General features: G+C 39.1%; 1 protein-coding gene across 4 annotated transcripts in view; it reads left to right on the top strand.

Annotated features, from left to right (window-relative positions):
* GRIP1 (glutamate receptor interacting protein 1) overlaps positions 1-18,080 on the top strand; it is a 434,525-nt gene that overhangs the window by 357,025 nt on the left and 59,420 nt on the right. For all 4 annotated transcript variants that reach the window (XM_062202081.1, XM_062202082.1, XM_062202083.1 and 1 more), the window contains 3 exons: positions 5,498-5,578; positions 15,826-15,895; positions 17,650-17,795. In XM_062202081.1, the coding sequence (XP_062058065.1) occupies positions 5,498-5,578; positions 15,826-15,895; positions 17,650-17,795 (297 nt within the window). The remainder of the gene's footprint in view (positions 1-5,497; positions 5,579-15,825; positions 15,896-17,649; positions 17,796-18,080) is intronic.

Here is an 18,080-nt window from a genome sequence, read left to right on the forward strand (position 1 = left end):
AAGTAGAAGGATCCTGTAAGAATCACCCAAATGATAGTGACGGTGTAGTTTTCAGAAAAGGCTGTCCAGTTATCCCATAGTCTGCTTACTACAATGACAGAACCTTATTGGGGAAAGGATCCTTATAATCCAATACCTTAATTTATTTATGAATGGGGGAACTGAGGCTTAGGTGGGGAAACTCAAGGTCTTATAGATCCTGGGTCTGTTGACTTGCAGTCTGTCTTTTCCATATCCTTTCACACTGCCTCTCCAAACAGATGTGAAGAGTTAACAGCATGAAATAATTGTAGTAGGAGTTCTGAGCTACTGCCCTGCTGTCATTCTTTGTTGCCAGGGGTATGAGCCAGCACAATTTTTCTTTCTCCACAAGCAATATCTGCATAGTTACTTGTGATATAAATTCATTTCTGTTTTATGTGTATCTTTGAAATTTGTTCATTGTTTAAGGCATACTTAATTTACATGCATATTTTACTATTTGTTGATTGAGTATTTTAATTAAGCTTAAGCTCCTAAAAAATAGGAACAATATCTGTTAAACCCACTTTGGTACTCAATGTACTTAATAAGGGACAGGAGAAAAAGAGCTCAAGATCATCTCCCCCTGCCCTTGTCTGTTGCAGAAAGTAACCCAGTGCAGAGGGATAGAAATGATCAACAGTAGAGCAAGAAAATACATTCCCATCTGTTGTTACCTCCTTCCTTGCTTATGGCAGACATCACCAATTGGAATCTGCATTCTCCTGATCAATCCAGACACAGCAACAGAATCCTTGATAAAAACACCCTAGTTAGTCATGATTGATCTTGATCTAATGGGATCTATTGGAAATGTTAGATCAGCAAAACCTTGTTCAGCCAATCAGGAACTTGGGACATTAGCAGGGTATCTCTGAAAGTGATCCATCCTTCTAAATTCACTCCTGTCATGAGCTACTCCTTTCCAAAATTCTTCCTCTGAAATATTTTATACCTAGGTATTAACTCCCAAGTCCTTGGGTTTCAGAGATATACTGTATCTATTTTATAGATATTCCAAGTGATAGAAAGTGGTTAAAATCTTGACTGTGAGTACACTTTTGCCTAAGCCTGTTTCTTTAAATAAGTACTATACTACAAATATCATAATAACTTCAATGGAAATCATTTTAAGTAAAGGTGCTCATAGTCCCATCACTCTTGTTTTATTTATTAATAAAGCTAAATTTTTATTTTCTTCTACCAAAGCCCTCTTAGAGTTTTATAATGTTATAACATGTGCACAATTCACATTTTGTTTCATTTATTATAGTCATTTATATTCCTACCTACATATATATATATATATATATAGAGAGAGAGAGAGAGAGAGTCATTTATATTCCTACCTACAACTAATACCATGAATCCTTGAAGTTTATACTTTAAACTCTGAAATTATTTTTAGAGAAAATACAGCTTTGTTTTGGAAAGAAGTCTCAGTGAAAATCCTATCAAATTATGTTTGCCATCATTACTGAAGTCCCCCTCCCAAGCCTTTCTGAGTGAATGGGAGTTAAGCTTTGACATTCCTCACAAGGGAGTCTAAGTTGATGGATTACCATGTAGTAGTTATCTTACTCTGCCAACAATAAATGTTTTGGGAAGAAAGGCAGATCTGTTGGAAGGAAGGAAACCTTTGTTTACCCAAATGTGTTTTTAATTATGGTATTAACAAAGATAAAGCAAAACCAGAGAAATACAAAATAATTGCAAGGGAGTCTAACAAAATAAACATCATTTGTTCTTAGATTCTATTGATTTATTCTTTTTCCAAATATTGAATATTTACTCCTTTAGTAGTGTTTCTTCATGAAACCCCAGATTAAATGGACCTTTGCTTTAAAAACCAAATAATTATACAAGGAAAAAGTAACAAATATAAAATAAATCATTTTGGCATTTAAAGATTAAAATGAAGCCACAGCTTGATCAAAGAGATTCATTAGTTGTTACTTGTTCGTCATTATGAATATTTCAAATCTTATGTAGTTAGAAGTGATCCATTACTGTTTTCCTGGAAGTGATAATATCTTCTCCAGTATCATTAACAGTGTTAATCTTGGTCAAGTTTCCCTGCATTAAAAATTTATAAAAGCCGAACGTTGCCATAGTAACTACCATAGATCAGTGTTTCCCAGCTCTGGTGATTCAAAGATCTCACTCGTATAAAAGCATAACTTCATGGGCAAGATGTTAAGTACATATTTAGATACAGATACTCACATACAAAGATACAGCATGTTCCCTTTTCCTCTCACAGAGAACATTTTCTTAAAGCAGAAAACACTACAGCAGTTACACATACATAAAATGAGCTCAATGGACGGTTGTGCTACTTGTATATTTCTTTAAGTACCACTTCTGTGCTTTATCCCAAGAATCAAATTATTTATTCCTGCTGTGCCCATGAACCCTTGGCGGTGTCTTTCTGCTTTCCTCTAGTCCATTTCCTCTACTGAATCAATGTGTTCATCAGATATATTTGAGTTACAAGCAAGAGAAATGCCCTCCAGCTAGCTTAGATACATTTATGGGAAGCACAACCTGTATTTCACTTCCAGGAGAGCTCAAATCAGAGGTCAAGCATTGTCAAGGCCTATCATAGACTTTCTTCCCAAGACTTCACACTGTCTCCCCCTGTACACTTCGTTCTTTCTTCCCTCTCTCTGAAGCCTGGCTACTGGTACATGTCGGCAAAATGTGGCCACTTCAAAAGGTCCTCCTTGCCAGTCTGTCTGCTAATTCCAAATTCTAAATTATTTTAGGGGTGAAAAATAGGTACCAATGGACCTTCTGTTATTGGAATGGAGAATAGGAAGGGCTCAGGAAAAAGATGAAGAGAAGGCAGGGTTGAGAGAAATGTTTGGGAGATAAGTATTTATGATACATGCAGCAAGAAGAAAAGCATACCTAAATCCTTTACCTACATCATTTCTTTTTTTCTGCCCCAGTTTATTAAAATTTGCTAATCTTTGTTAAATCTATTAGAGGCAATAAATTATTTCATCTATCTTAAGTCCTGTTGGGAAATAATGAAAGTATAAATGCTTAATGATTAAACAAATACTTAAACAAGACACTTCAAAATATATATGAGTTCACTGCCTGGCACATCAGAGTGTTCGCTGAAGAAAAATGAAACCAGTCACTCTTTGATTGATCACAGGGAAGGTTAAAAGTGAGAAGAGATATAGATGATGTGGAACAACAGGTTAAGCTACTTCTTGGGACCCCTTCATCCCATATCAGAGTGCCTGGGATCAAGTCTCACCCCTACTCCTTAACTACCTTCCTGTTAATGCACCTAGGAGGCAGCAGATGATAATCCAAGTCATTGGGTTCCTGCCACCCATGAGGGAGATCTAGATGGAGTTCTGGATCTTGGCTTCAACCTCGTCCAGCCATGCTGTTATAGACATTTTGGGAATGAACAAATAAACAAAAATTGTCAAATAAGCAAATCAATCTTTTAAAAAGAAGAAAGAGAGAGGGAGTGGGAAAGGCAGCCAGTTCCCTCATTCCTCTCCTCTGAGATGAATAAAAAACAGAGTTCCCCCGAGAGGGAACACCTGGCAGCACCACTGAGATTGAGAGGAGAAATCTGGGATTCCTTTTTTATTGGTGGCTTTCTGGGAGCCTGGAGGGTCCAGAAGAATCATATTTCACAAGGCTCAGAAGTTGAATAGTCTATGGCGAGCCTTCCCAGTTGGAAATTCAGATTCTGGTCTTGTAAAAGGTTTACTGCCTAAATATTTCACAGGAAAGGACAAGAGGACAAAAAGAACAATTTAAGATGGAACAGGAAAGGGAGCGCTCTCTTTCTATAAGCCCAATCCTAACTTTCACCTCTGCTGCGCAGAGGCCCAAAATGTACTAACCGTGGTTAACAAATTGGACCTGTTGCCTGAGGGCCTAATAGTTCTGCCCACATCACAGATGCTGCAGTTAATTCTTTGGGTACTAGATGGGGAGGCAGCTTTGAGTCAGGCTAATCAAGCTGTAAGAGTACTTTAGTGCAGCCATCCCACAGTCCTCCCCTTATGTTAATACTTCCTTTGCTCTTTAGGCCTCTTCCCACTTTCCAAAACTTTCAAGAAAGGATTATAGTCATTAGTAACCTAGTGTGACTAGATATTATCTTTGCAGAGGATGTTTCCATTTTAACTTTACCACAAATTACAGATCTCCCAAGTGTTTAAAGGGATTTTAAGCGGGTGGGAGGGAAGTTATGGGAGGGGGGAAGCCATTGTAACCCATAAGCTGTAATTTGGAAATTTGTATTCATTAAATAAAAGTTTAATAAATGAAAAAAAGAGTATATATAAGAAAATGTGGCAGTTCTTTCCTTTTTAAAATTTTAATTAAGTTCTAATAAAATTAGCTAAGTTCTATCCAAAGTTGAGATTCTGTCAGCGCACACTGATTCCCTCTCTATTGCTATAATATTGGCTTCCTTCTGTACTGATTGGCCAATATCTGATCCCATCTACACCCTATTTCACTGTCTCCTGTCCTTTCTGGGACCTTGAAGAGCTCCCAGAATCCACAAACTAAAGGGTCACCCTTGGTGCCATTGGGGTCTCCTGGACCCCTGGGTTGCTACTCTGTGATCAGCATCCTATCAGAATGGTCATGGCCAGCACCATTCTGGTTCTGAAATATTTTGCATATCATCCCTGCTTCTATCTCTTTCATGATCCTTTTCACTGTTTACAAATAAAGGCATCCTCTGTCCCCACCACCAGTCAACCACCATCAAACTGAGCTGAAATCTATTCTGTCAGTTACCTTCCAACAACAAATACAACAAAAATGCCAAGAATTGCTTAATAATAAACTCTGGGAAAATATGGTTGGAGAAAAAGTGTAACCAGGTTTGAGGCTCTTAAACTTTTGTATGTCTAAGCACCTCCTAGAGAACATGTTTGAAATGCAGATTTCTAGACTCCATCTTCAGAGATGTAATTTTAACTTACATTACAAACACATTTAATGTACATGATACCTGCATCACATGTGAGAAACAGCAAACTCAACTATTGCTGAGAATTGCACATAGTTTCCCATTGGGAAAAACATACAAGAGGATTTCAAAAAATTCATGAAAAATGGAACTAAAAGATAATTTTCTGGCTGCAGAAAACATTCTGAAATCCATATGTACATTTCTAATGCATATTTTCATGAACTTTTTGAAGACCGCTTGTATGCATGGATTTCAAAATTCTTTGCACCAAAATATACTTACCTTTTGATTAATTCCATTTTTCCACAAACTTTTTGAAGTCCCCTCATATATTCATCACCAAAAGCTTAGTTTGCCAGGATTATTCTCTTTACAAACATTCAGCTGCTTCCTACAGCTTTAACTGCAGATGGTCATGATGCAGCTCATCGTTGATGAGCTCATTTCTGATGCTCCAGTTATCTGGGTATTCTATAAACACACTCTTTTTTCCTTTTGCAATTACAGAGTCTGTCATCCCCAGTAGTGGAACATTTCATGTAAAGCTCCCTAAGAAGCACAACGTGGAACTTGGAATAACCATAAGTTGTAAGTGGAAGTTATCTATTTTATAATACGGAATTTGAAGGTGGGCATTTGGCCTAGCAGTCAAAATGCTGATTAGGACACTGGTGTCTCATGTTGGGTTCAAATACTGACGCTGGCTCCTGACTTCAGCTTCTTAGTAATGTACACCAAGAATACAACAAGTGGTTGCTCAAGTAGTTAGGTTCCTGCCACCCATGTAGGAGGCCCAGACTGAGTTCCCATCTCCCAACTTTGGCCCTGGCACAGCCCCAACCATTGAAGGCATTTGGGGATTGAACCATTGAATAGGAACTTTCTCTCTCTATGTATCTCTCAAAATATTTGTTTCTGTATTTCTGTCTCAAATAAATTAAAAGTATATAGAGAATTTTAAACAGACATTAGAAACTTGTGTTGTCAAATGGTTTATAGGTGTGGCAGATGTTTTAAGTGCTATTTCCAAGTTTATATGCCACGACAGAACACTGGAACTAGTCACATCTCCACTAGCTATGTGAACTGGGAAAATTACTTAACATGGTCTCATTCTTCACCTATATAAAATATATCCCTACTGTAATGTCTGGCAAGTAGTAAATACTCATGCTCTCACATCCTCCATGAATAATGAGATGAGCAGATAAATACATATAGATTCTCTGCTTTTTAGTGGATTGTTTCATAATTAACTAGCCAAACTTTCATTTACTTACTTTTAATACTATCTTCTCATCTGTCCACCATGCATCTGTAATCCATTTTACAACACTAAAACAGTGGCTCTTACTTTAGTAAATTCCTGAATTGCTCCATGGTGCAAGGTGTCTGGGTAACCAAACCAAATGGAAAAGCAGAGCATATGGATGTGTTTAATTCCCTTCTTGCATTAGGCTCTAGTTTTACAACTGCTTTGATAAAACAACTTGGAAAATTTCAGCCCCAGTGGACCTTTATAAAACCGAAATTGAGGTGTTTTTATTACCCATAGACTAAGTTCATGCATTAATGCCTCAAGAAAATGAAGCCAATGATAAACACTGAAAGGCGATAGGAGACACAGAGGCAAATGACTGTGACCAAAAGGTGATTTCTTCAACAAAGGGTGATAAGGCTATGTAAAAGTGCCTCGCTGTACTGGCAGACAGCGTTTGTGACTGCCAGGCAAAAATAAAGAATTCTTGATTGAGCAGTATGAAATGGGGCATTCTGATTCAACTTTGATGATATAAATTGAATACTGAAAAATGAAATTTTATTTATAACTAATAAGCCACATGAATCTATTGCAGCACTAAAAAGAGTAGTGCTATGATTCAGAAAAATGTTAAGAACAAGGATGTAATATATTGATTTTGATACCAACAATGGCAGTAACACAAAAACTGCCATAAGAATGTCTTGAGTTTTAGCCAGCCGTGAGCTGTTCGTGGATGAAAAAAATGATGAATAAACTTGTCACACCTGTTTGCAACTCTCTGGAGCAACAGCTCCACTTATACAACTCATCACCACCATATTGAGTTTGTGTCTCCTGGTGGAGATACTGGTATTTTGCCAGTTGAGAAAACAGAATTTACTTAAAAAAAAAAAAGCCAAAATCAATTTCCATTGTAATGAGGTAATGAGGTAGTCAACTTCTGAAGCCTAACACAATTCCTGGCACATACAAGGTGCTTATTGAATACCTGTGATGGTTGAATGAATATATAAGAAGTCTTGGGCCAGCACCATGGTTCACTAGGCTAATCCTCTGCCTGCGGTGCCGGCAGCCCGGGTTCTAGTCCCAGTTGGGGCGCCAGATTCTGTCCCGGTTGCTCCTCTTCCAGTCCAGCACTCTGCTGTGGCCCAGGAGTACAGTGGAGGATGGCCCACGTCCTTGTGCCCTGCACCCGCATGGGAGACCAGGAGGAAGCACCTGGTTCCTGGATTCGGATCAGCTCAGCCCGATGGCCACAACGCGCCAGCCGTAGTGGCCACCTGGGGGGTGAACCAACGGAAAAAGGAAGACCTTTCTCCGTGTGTCTCTCTCTCACTGTCTAACTCTGCCTGTCAAAAAAAAAAAAAAAAAAAAAAAAAAGAAGTCTTATCCACAATGTTCTACCAAGTACTGTTTACCCCAGGAAATGTGTCTTTGATGAACATACTCAGTAGATAAGGAGACTTCAGAAATTTCACGGAAAATGGAATTAAACAATAAGTTTATTTTGATGCAAAAACAATTGAAATCCAAGTATAGTTGTTTTATAAAATACATTTTCCATGAACTTTTTTAAAGGCACCTCATACATGTTTGTCCCAAGGCTGTTCTGTGGACAAATGAAGCCTTGACTCAGAAAATGATGAAGATAAGGATTCAGAACCTGCCCTGAGTCCCCATCCTGTAGACCTCTCTGGCTCCAGTTTTCTCATCTAGAAAATGGTGTCCAGTTTTCCTTCTTCATTACGTTATGGAGAAGATTGAATGAGCTGGTATTTGTGAAGTGCCTAGAACACACTGGAAGTGCTACCAAGTGTTCATGATTTTAATGATCATTCTTTGCACATTGAGCTGTGTGAAATATTTTAAGCATAGCTGCAGACCACAAAATCTAGTGCCAACTGTATTTATACTTCTTAAATAGGAAATCCAGGGGCCCACTTTTCAAACACAGGCTCTGTGAGTGAGGCCGAGGCACTGGGAGAGTTCATTGATTTTTCCTGCTCTTTACGCAAAGTTCCCTTTCTGCCTTCTTCCCCTGGTGGACACTCTAAGGAACAGCCTGCATCCCTGGAAGCCTCCCATCAGTGCCTTTGCTGCTCACTCTTCAGACCTAATTGACTGGGAAATTAGTCTCTCTTTTTGGATGTGGTGAGCAGTTTTAGACTAATTTTCTCAAGCTCCTGATGAAACATTCACAGCACATTAGCATTGGACATTACTTTTATTGATGTTATTGCTACAATATGGAGTGATTTATGGGAGCAAATAAAGTGGAACGACCTAGCAGAAGGATACATTGTGGAACTGGAAACCACTTCTTGACAGCCTTTCACTTCAACCAATCAGAAATGAGAGCTCCAGCCTTCCAGCACAACCACCTGCCTTTCTAATCATAGACCCCTGTTTGTCTCTGTCATGTGCAATTGACAATAAATTCCTTTGGATGTTGGTGTTTCCTTCCGAGATTCTATTACAGGGCTTTGTGTCTAGTTTATCCTAGGCATTGCACAATACAATACTGTGTGATTTCTTTCTTAGTCCTCAAAGCAGTCCTTTGACATCTATCCCAATTTAGAGAGAGGAAAGTACAGCTTGGCTGAGTCACCTGCACAAATACCCAGAGCTAATAACAAGTGAAGCAGGAATCCAAACCCATTCTGTCTGACTTAACAGTGTCTTTGCTGTCACTGTGCCACACATCCCTTCGCTGTCTGATTGACAAGTCTCCCCAGATCGCGTATCAGAAAAGCAGAAGGTGACATTTTGTGAGTAGTTAATTTGTTGACTTTCCTTTAGAGTTGTGACAGAATCGTTTGCAGGAACAAAGGCTTGCTTTATTTTTTTTTTTTTAAAAAAACCATAAAGCAGCCTATGTCAGAAACACAACTAATCTGTCATCCCTCACCCCCTAAGTCTTGGGCATGTTTAGAAAGAAGGGTTTATGGAGCAATTTTTGCCAGCTTTCCAATAAAACTGTCCTGGATGCTTCCTTTCAAATCAAACAACTTGCTTTACTTGCTGTGTATTATGTACATAGTTGCAATTAAAGTAAAGTTGGGCGATAGTGTGTGTATGTATCTGTGTGTTTTAATGTAGTTTGGACACTTGATCAGACTCTGAACAAAGTACTTGATGAGCAGAGCAAGTGTCATGAATGGCTTGATGTTATAGGATATTCTTGGAATATTTTGTTTATTCTCATTTAATTAGCTTCAAAATTCATCAGAGTTTGCTTTTCTTCAAGTGTATAAAGAGGTATTTAATAAAAAAAAAGAGACTGTCACTTTTATATCTTCTCTGCCAACTATTTGAAAAAATTCCATGCTCACTCTAAAAATTAGTTTTTATAGTAAAGGGTGACAGGTGATTCTAAAATGGCTAGATCAGAAGATGATAGCTTGAACACATGATTTTGCTTTTTTAAAATTACAGTATAAGAATTTTCAAGTGACAAAAACCAGTAAGAAGAAAAAGAAAAGGACAATAGACAACAACAACCAAAGCTGGTAATGAACCTAATTTACATCCTGTATACCCAAGAGATTTGGGATTGATGCAATCAGAGATAGAAAGAAGTGAGAGTGATGGTAAAGCTAAGGCAGGAGGATTGACAGTCTCTGAAAAAGGAATGAGTACCTGAGATGCCTTCCTCTATTCTGCAGAGCTAAGTGCCCTTCTCCTACCCTGCCAGAGGGGCCACATTCTTTAACATAAACAGGCAACCAAGAATAAAAAAGGCACTTGAAAAAGAATTACACATGCAAAAGTATCACCAAAAACAGAGAGGAAAAGGAAAAGCAGAGAAATAGTATATGCAGGAAGAAGAAAACTAAAAAGCAAACCAAAAAAACCCCATCATTAACATTATTAGCAACATATTGCATCCCTAGGGATGGGTTGGGAGCAAATGCTGTTAGAAAATAGCATCTAGCATGCAACATAGGGCTCTTGAAAATTAAAAATACAGTAGCAGAAATGAAAACATAAAAAAATTAAAATTGCAGAAGATTTCAAGATAGTAGAACAAAATAAACAAGAAATCTAGACTAGATAAAAAAATTTTAGAGGATGAGTAAAAATGGTAGCACATCCAAATAATAGGCATTACAGAGAGAAAGAGGAGGGAAGAGCATCCAAGAAATAATATAACGAAATATCCTAGAATCAATGACAATTTCCAAATTAATGGGTCTGTAACCCATGAATGAGAATAGCGCTACGCCAAGACAGGTGATTATAAGATCTAAGAATACTAGGTAGAGGAGGTAATCCTACAGGATTCCAGTGGGTGAGTGTGAGGAGTGGATTTCAAACAAGTGTCATAATAAAACCAATAATAACCAGATAATCAGATAGCAGGCTTTTCTGGGGCAGTTCTGGAAGCTAGAAAGCAATGGAGTCAATGGAAGAGTGGATTTCCTTCAGAATTCCAAAGGGAACAGTTTTCTAGCCTAGAATTCTTTACCTAGAAATCAATTGTGAATCAAATATGCTATCCCAAAATAACATCCACAGGGGGAGCAAACGGCTCTTGAAAATTAACTGTTCAGCTATACAAAGTGTCAAAAAGTTCTCCTTCCATGCATCCTTCCTCAAAAATTCACTGGAGAATGAGTGTTACCAAAAGTGAAAGAAAACAAAGCCAGGAAGAGAGAGCGTTGGACTCACATTGCAAGTTGTCCACAGATGTGAAAGAGAAGAGATGAAAACTGGGATCCGAGAGCCTATGGAAGGGAAGATCCCAAGGTCTGTGTAGCAACCCTAGAAAGAAAACGGTCTAGATTGTTCAGAAAGTTCTGCCAGAATTCCTGATGCCACTTAATATATTACAAGATTATTTACAGATTTATATAACAAATCTCTGGAGTTGAATTCATGATAATCACAAGGAAACTAAACAAAAACATTGAGATGACATGACTATGAAGATATGTTGTTCAACAGAAAAGGAAAGAAATCATAGAAGGCCACATGACTTGTCTCTGGATACTGCTGATCTAGACATGCTGAAGTAAATACTGGATGTTAATCTTAGACAAATCGTGGCAAACATCTATTGGGAGAATGGGGGTTACAGGAAAGGTAAATGCATATAGTGGTGGGCCAGAGGTGGCAAGGACTCCTTATCATTCATAAAAGTGTATCAAGGATGAATGACATTGAGAAAAATATTTTAGCTGGCACCGCGGCTCACGAGGCTAATCCTCCACCTTGCAGCCCCGGCACACCGGGTTCTAGTCCCGGTTGGGGCGCCGGATTCTGTCCCAGTTGCCCCTCTTCCAGTCCAGCTCTCTGCTGTGGCCAGGGAGTGCAGTGGAGGATGGCCCAAGTTCTTGGGCCCTGCACCCCATGGGAGACCAGGAGAAGCACCTGGCTCCTGCCATCGGATCAGCACGGTGTGCCGGCCGTGGCGGCCATTGGAGGGTGAACCAATGGCAAAGGAAGACCTTTCTCTCTGTCTGTCTCTCTCTCACTGTCCACTCTGCCTGTCAAAAAAAAAAAAAAAAGAAAAATATTTTAGAAGCAAGAGTTGCATGTTACTTAGCAATGTGGAAACAGACAAAAGCAAGCAAGTTGCTCCATCTAGAGAGGCAGAAAAATGAGGACTTCTCTTGCAGAACTTTTTGTCTCTTTCCAATAAATGTATACATGTATAATTTTTGATATAATTAAAAAGTAAAATATAGTAAGTGGTTTCCCTGTGAGAATCAAGAATGTACAGCATGGGCAGCATGAAACATATCAGCCATTATAATGTTATACAAATGGATACGCCAGTGACATTACCTAGCAGGATTGCGGAAGAGCTATAGGCATACAAGACAATACCAAAACTTGAGACAAGTTAAGCTTGTCTTGTCTGAAGAAGCTTGTAATAACCTAAATAATGCAGTTCTTAGTAACAAGAGCGCTGACAATGAAAATATAAAGGAAGAGTTTGAATTAAGATTATTTCAAACCTTTTCTTTCTAAACCACACTCTTGACCTATTTAGTGTCCCTCCCCACTGATTTGTTTGTATAAAGACGTCCCTGTTGGAATCACTTCACAAAAGACAAAAATATTTCATGTTAATGACCTCATAAGATTAAACTAGTCTTGCCTCTTTTTCTTACCCAACCTCTCTGGGGTTTCAAAACCAGGACCCACAACAGAGGTGCCTGGCTCATAGTTTGTAGTCAATAAATATGCATTCAATAAATGAAAGAGGTGATAGAGAATTCCAGTCAAATTCAGAGCACTAAGTGGATGCAAATGTTTCCTCAAAGGGTCACAAACTCAGAAGCCCTCCCAGATGAGGGCAGTCAGTGAGATCTGTGCAGTGAAGACAGTGGCAGGTGGGAGATTAAAGGCTCCATCTAGAGTGGGGAGCGGGAAGGTGAGTCCAATATCGTTGGATAATAATAACAATCAAGATTTAAGTCCTGCATTCTGGGTGCACTGGTCCAGTAATTTCACATGTAATAAGTCATGTAATCCCTGCCACAAGCACTCAGGGTGCGTGCTGCTGTCATTCATCCTTTACCACTTTGCAGATGAGGAAACTAAGGTACCTAAGGATGCTGTGCTCAGGCACACGTAGTATAACTAATAGAGTTAGGATTTTGAGTCTAACTATTGTGACTGCCAAGTCCTGCCTCTTCATCACTATACTATATTGCCCCTCTATATTTTTTCAAAAACAAAAAAAGAAACCATATGTCTATAGAAGATCTGTTTTAAATGTTAGCAATTAATTGTTTTGAAGATTTATTTTATTTTAAAGGCAAAGTTGCAGAGAGAGAGAGACAGAGAGAGGTCTTCCATCTGCTAGTTTACTCCCCAAATGGCCATAAAGACTGGGGCTGGACCAGGCCAGAGCCAGGAGCCAGTAGCTTCTTCTGGGTCTCAAGCTTGGGCCATCTTTTGCTGCCCTCCCAGGCACGTTAGCAGGGCACTGAATTGGAAGTGGAGCAGCCAGGACTTGAACTAGCACTGATACGGGATGCTGGCATTGCAGGCTGGGGCTTTAACCTGCTGTGCCACAGCACCATCCCCTGGCAATTAATATATTCAAACATCACAAACCAAACAAAGTATGCCTAGTTTGTAAGTTCTTCTCAGGTGGTAGAAATTTGAGACATGGTGATAGTGTACAGCAAGGCCATAGGCTACCTTGCCACATATAACATGCATGGTAGTAACAGAGACAGGAGTTCATGTGAATTTGGACCTGCATCTGGGTTTAACTTCATCACCTCTACGGGCATCCTCAATGAACCTTTCAAGTCTTAGGTATGGACTTGATAAAGGAGAAAGAAGAATCTAGCAAATGTGAAAATGGCCACCATAACTTTCAATAGACTTTCAATAAGAAATTTCCAATCTTGCTGCAAATCAGTGTGTTTGTCTAAGAGGTCCTCTGTTACAAAGATGTATTCCATGGCCTTTGCTACTGTTTAGTTTTGTAGACTATTTCAGTGGAACGTGGATGTTTGAAAAAGCCAAAGAAAATACTGAATACTATGTGATGCTTACTAGAGCTTGACAAAATATTGTGTAAATTCATTGGCAGGTGCAAGAAAAGTTATACTTGCTGGTAACAACAAAGTTATTTTGTGTGTGTGTGTCCTATGCATAGAATAATTTGCAGTTTTGAAATATGGCATGAGTGAAAATGTTTACATTTCTCCAGAGGAATTATATCTTATCATTGAATGAGGGCTTACATTATAAATTAGTTATGGTGACTAGAATGTTTCCCATTCTTTGCTAAAAACTAGGAATAATGATTAAATGAAGCCTCGTTGACATTTACTATGGACTGATTTAGACAGTGGATAAGGTAGTGGTGTAAGTGTTTGCATTCTCTTTAAATGTTGTTTTGAGATATTAAACCATCTGTTATTCTGCATAAACATTTTCCTAGGATTCAGATGGGATTATGGGATATGACATGGTTCTATGATTATTATGAGGTGATTGTACTGTCTATAATATAATTTACTTTAGGGGCCTTTTAACGATCTTTTAAAGAAAATCACTTCAGGCTTCTGGTTAGCAAATTATCTCCTCTTGGGGGCAATTTTTTTTTTTTTTTACAAATGTTAGTATCATTAATTCTAAGTATCAAACTCCTAAATTAAATATGTGAACTTTCTAAGTGATTTTTTTGCAGTTATATGTACTATAATTCATTTTAAGTAGGCTCATTTCTAGTTGGTTTTCATTCTCGTAAAATGGACATTCTCCTAAAAAAAAGTAGAAAGTCCAAAACTTGCCACTGTGAAGAATATTTTTACCTATCGATTCAAAAGAAATTACATGTACATTTTTAGAATATCAGTAAATATTAACATTATAATTAAGCAGCAACAAGCTGCTGCAGTCAATAAAATAAGTCACATTCATAGCTTTCTAGGTATGAAATTGTGGGTAGATTTTAAAGATTTATGGTTCAGGCCGGCGCTGTGGCTCAATAGGGCTAATCCTCCCCTGTGGTGCTAGCACACTGTGTTCTAGTCCCAGTCGGGGCGCCGGATTCTGTCCCGGTTGCCCCTCTTCCAGTCCAGCTCTCTGCTGTGGCCCAGGAGTGCAGTGGAGGATGGCCCAAGTGCTTGGGCCCTGCACCCCATGGGAGACCAGGAGAAGCACCTGGCTCCTGCCTTCGGATCAGCGCGGTGCGCCGGCCGCAGCACTCCAACCGCAGTGGTCATTGTGGGGTGAACCAACGGAAAAAGGAAGACCTTTCTCTCTGTCTCTTTCTCTGACTGTCCACTCTGCCTGTCAAAAAATAAATAAATAAATAAAAAGCTCTTTAAAAAAAAAAAGATTTATGGTTCATTCCACTAAAGATTTCCATCTAGAAAAAAGCAACTCCAAGTCTGTGATTTCCATCCACTTTCCCACCCAGTACACTTGAGTATTATGGCACATTCCCATCAACAGTGCTGGCTCCCTAAAAGGAGTGAAGGAAGGAGTGGAAGATAGGACAACATATCAGTATCACAAAGGGAGCCCCCAATTGGTTTTAATGCTCTCCTAATGAGGCACCCACTCTTTGCATCCCCTCTTGAGAATCATTGATTAAAACCAGTTTAGCCCACATCCCATGTTGGAGTGCCGAGGTTTGAATGCCAGTTCCAGTCCCAATTCCAGCTTTCTGCTAATGAGCACCTGGAGAGCAGCAAGTGATGGCTCAATTGGCTGAGTACCTGCCGCCCCTGTGGAAGATCCTGACTGAGTTCTAGGTTTCCAACTTCAGCCTGACCCATTCCCAGCTGTTGTGGGTATGTGGGAGTGAACCAACAGGATAGAAACACACACACACTCTCTCTCTCTCTACCTTTTAAATAAATGCAACTAATTAACTGATCTCTTAGAAAATAAATTAAACCTTGATAGCAGCTTTTCAATTATTTTTCCCAATTTCAAATTTAAAATGATTTTGCTTCTAAATTTATAAATATTTTAACACATTATTATACATATAATGTGCATATATTCTAATTCATTATTATATAATAAGAGAAACATACAGCAGTGGGTGGATCATGGATATAAACATGTGACTATTCTCTTATTACAGCACCATCCAGTAGAAAGCCAGGGGACCCCTTGGTCATTTCAGATATCAAGAAAGGGAGTGTGGCTCACAGGTAAGGAAAATGGATTTTCTGGTTTATTCCAAATCATCTCTTAATTTATGCAGAAATGATCTCTTCACCTAATGCAGACCTTGATAATGGGCCACCTTCATATAAAGTTATGTACGTACCCACACTGTGCAGACAAACATAAAGTGGAAGTGGTTTTCTGGGTCTTTTGTCAAACCAGCATGTACTCTCCTTCACTGACCATCTTCCATCTTTGATTTGTTCAGCTAAAAAGCTAACAGTAGCCCAGTTATGAGAGGTATCCCACATGAAGATACTAACTTGTAGAAGAAGTTTGCTGGATGCTAGAACATTATCCCTGGGCAAGCAAGATCCTTGAGCCTTATGTAATGTTTGCATCTCCTCTTTGGCCCATATATCACCAAAATCAAGGCATCTTAAATTTATTTCACATGTAAGAATGTTTTTCAAATGACTGAGTTATACAACTGTTCACTTTTTATTTTCCAATGATGACTTTTTAAAAAAATCACATCTATTAGCACAATCATTTCATCAAAGAAATATTTTAGCACTCAAACTGTAGGTGGGGGCAGGTGCTGTGCCACAGCAGATTAAGTCACTGTTGGGATGCCCACATCCCGTATTGGAGTGCCCGGGATTGAGTCCTGCCTCTGCTTCTCATACAGCTTCCTACTAATGTGCACTCTGAGAGGCAGCAGTGATGGTTCAAGTGCTTTATTCCCTGCCATGAGAGACCCAGATGGTATTCCAGGCTCCCTGCTTTAGCCTGGCCCAGATCTAGCTGTTGTGGGCATTTGGGGAGTAAACCAATGAATGGAAAATCAATCTCAATCTCTCTCTCTCTCTCTCTCTCTCGCTCTCGCTCTCTCTCGCTCTCTCTCTCAAATAAATAAACTTTAAAAATGTAGGGAGAACATTGTATGAATTTAGTTATGTAAACATAGGCTCAGCTACTGTGATAAAGAGACTTATAAATGCGTGAACAAGACAGCTCATCAGTCATTATCATTTGGGTGGGAGGTGAGGATAGGGTGCTGACACAGTCTAGACTGTGCATGTTCAGGGGATGACCCAAAAGAAGGAAAGGGAGGATGGATGCTGGGAAACAGCAGCCTCTATCACAGACATAAAGTGTAAGGGACAATTCTTACAAGTAAGTGTGTCTATACATAGGTGCACATGGGAACACATACACATACTACATTCTTGTTATTTTCCCCACTTCATGATGGACTTTGAAGACTTTCAGCATACCTGCACTGGTCCACAGCCAGTATGAGGTTCTGTGTGGCCATTTTCCAAATAGGGAGCATTAGATTCATCCAGACCTTTTCTTCCTATTCAAGCTACAGTGAGTTTCTGGATGCAGGTAGAAATGTCAGAGATGCAAGTCTCAGGCCTTGATGAGCTCCAACCCATCTTGGCCTCTCTTACTCCCATGGCCCTCTCCTAAGTGTCTGGCTGCCAAGGGTGCAAAGTGGTGCAACAACACAGATGAACATAAGAACACAAAGCTTGTATCAATGTTCTGGTTTAATTGAAGAAAGTGTAAGAAAAAAATGGTTTCTGTACCCTGCTATTTAATGTCATGGCATCCTTCCCAAATAAGCCACAGGAATGCAGGAAGGGCATTGCCAATAAACTTCAATTATAAAACAGTTGAAGAACCTCTTCCCTAGAGATTACCATAAAACCACGTAATGCTTAATGCCTCTTTAAACAGCCTGGTTAGGGGCTCATCACTAGTCACGTTACTGTGTGTTCACTGACAGAACTGGAACCCTGGAACTTGGGGATAAGTTACTTGCAATAGATAACATCCGGCTGGACAACTGCTCCATGGAAGATGCCGTCCAGATCCTCCAGCAATGTGAAGACCTGGTGAAGCTGAAAATCCGCAAAGATGAAGATAATTCAGGTACTGATGGTATCCTTAGTTAAGACTGATTGTTCTAACTGCCCATCTGTCACAAAATGATAGTAGAGCTTGATGTTTTACATACAACAGCTGGCAAATGACATTTCAGAAGTGTTTACATAGTTAATGAGGGTCTTTAAATTGTATGTTGAATGTAGCCTGAATTTTAAATGATACAATGAGGATATTTTTGTTACAGAGTCATTTTTATAATTGTATTAAAATATTTTTAAGATGAAACTAAACCATCATGCAGTTATACACCAATACAATGGAGCTAGTCAT

This window comes from Lepus europaeus, chromosome 10 (genome assembly GCF_033115175.1).
Source record: "Lepus europaeus isolate LE1 chromosome 10, mLepTim1.pri, whole genome shotgun sequence".
NCBI classification, from domain to species: domain Eukaryota; kingdom Metazoa; phylum Chordata; class Mammalia; order Lagomorpha; family Leporidae; genus Lepus; species Lepus europaeus.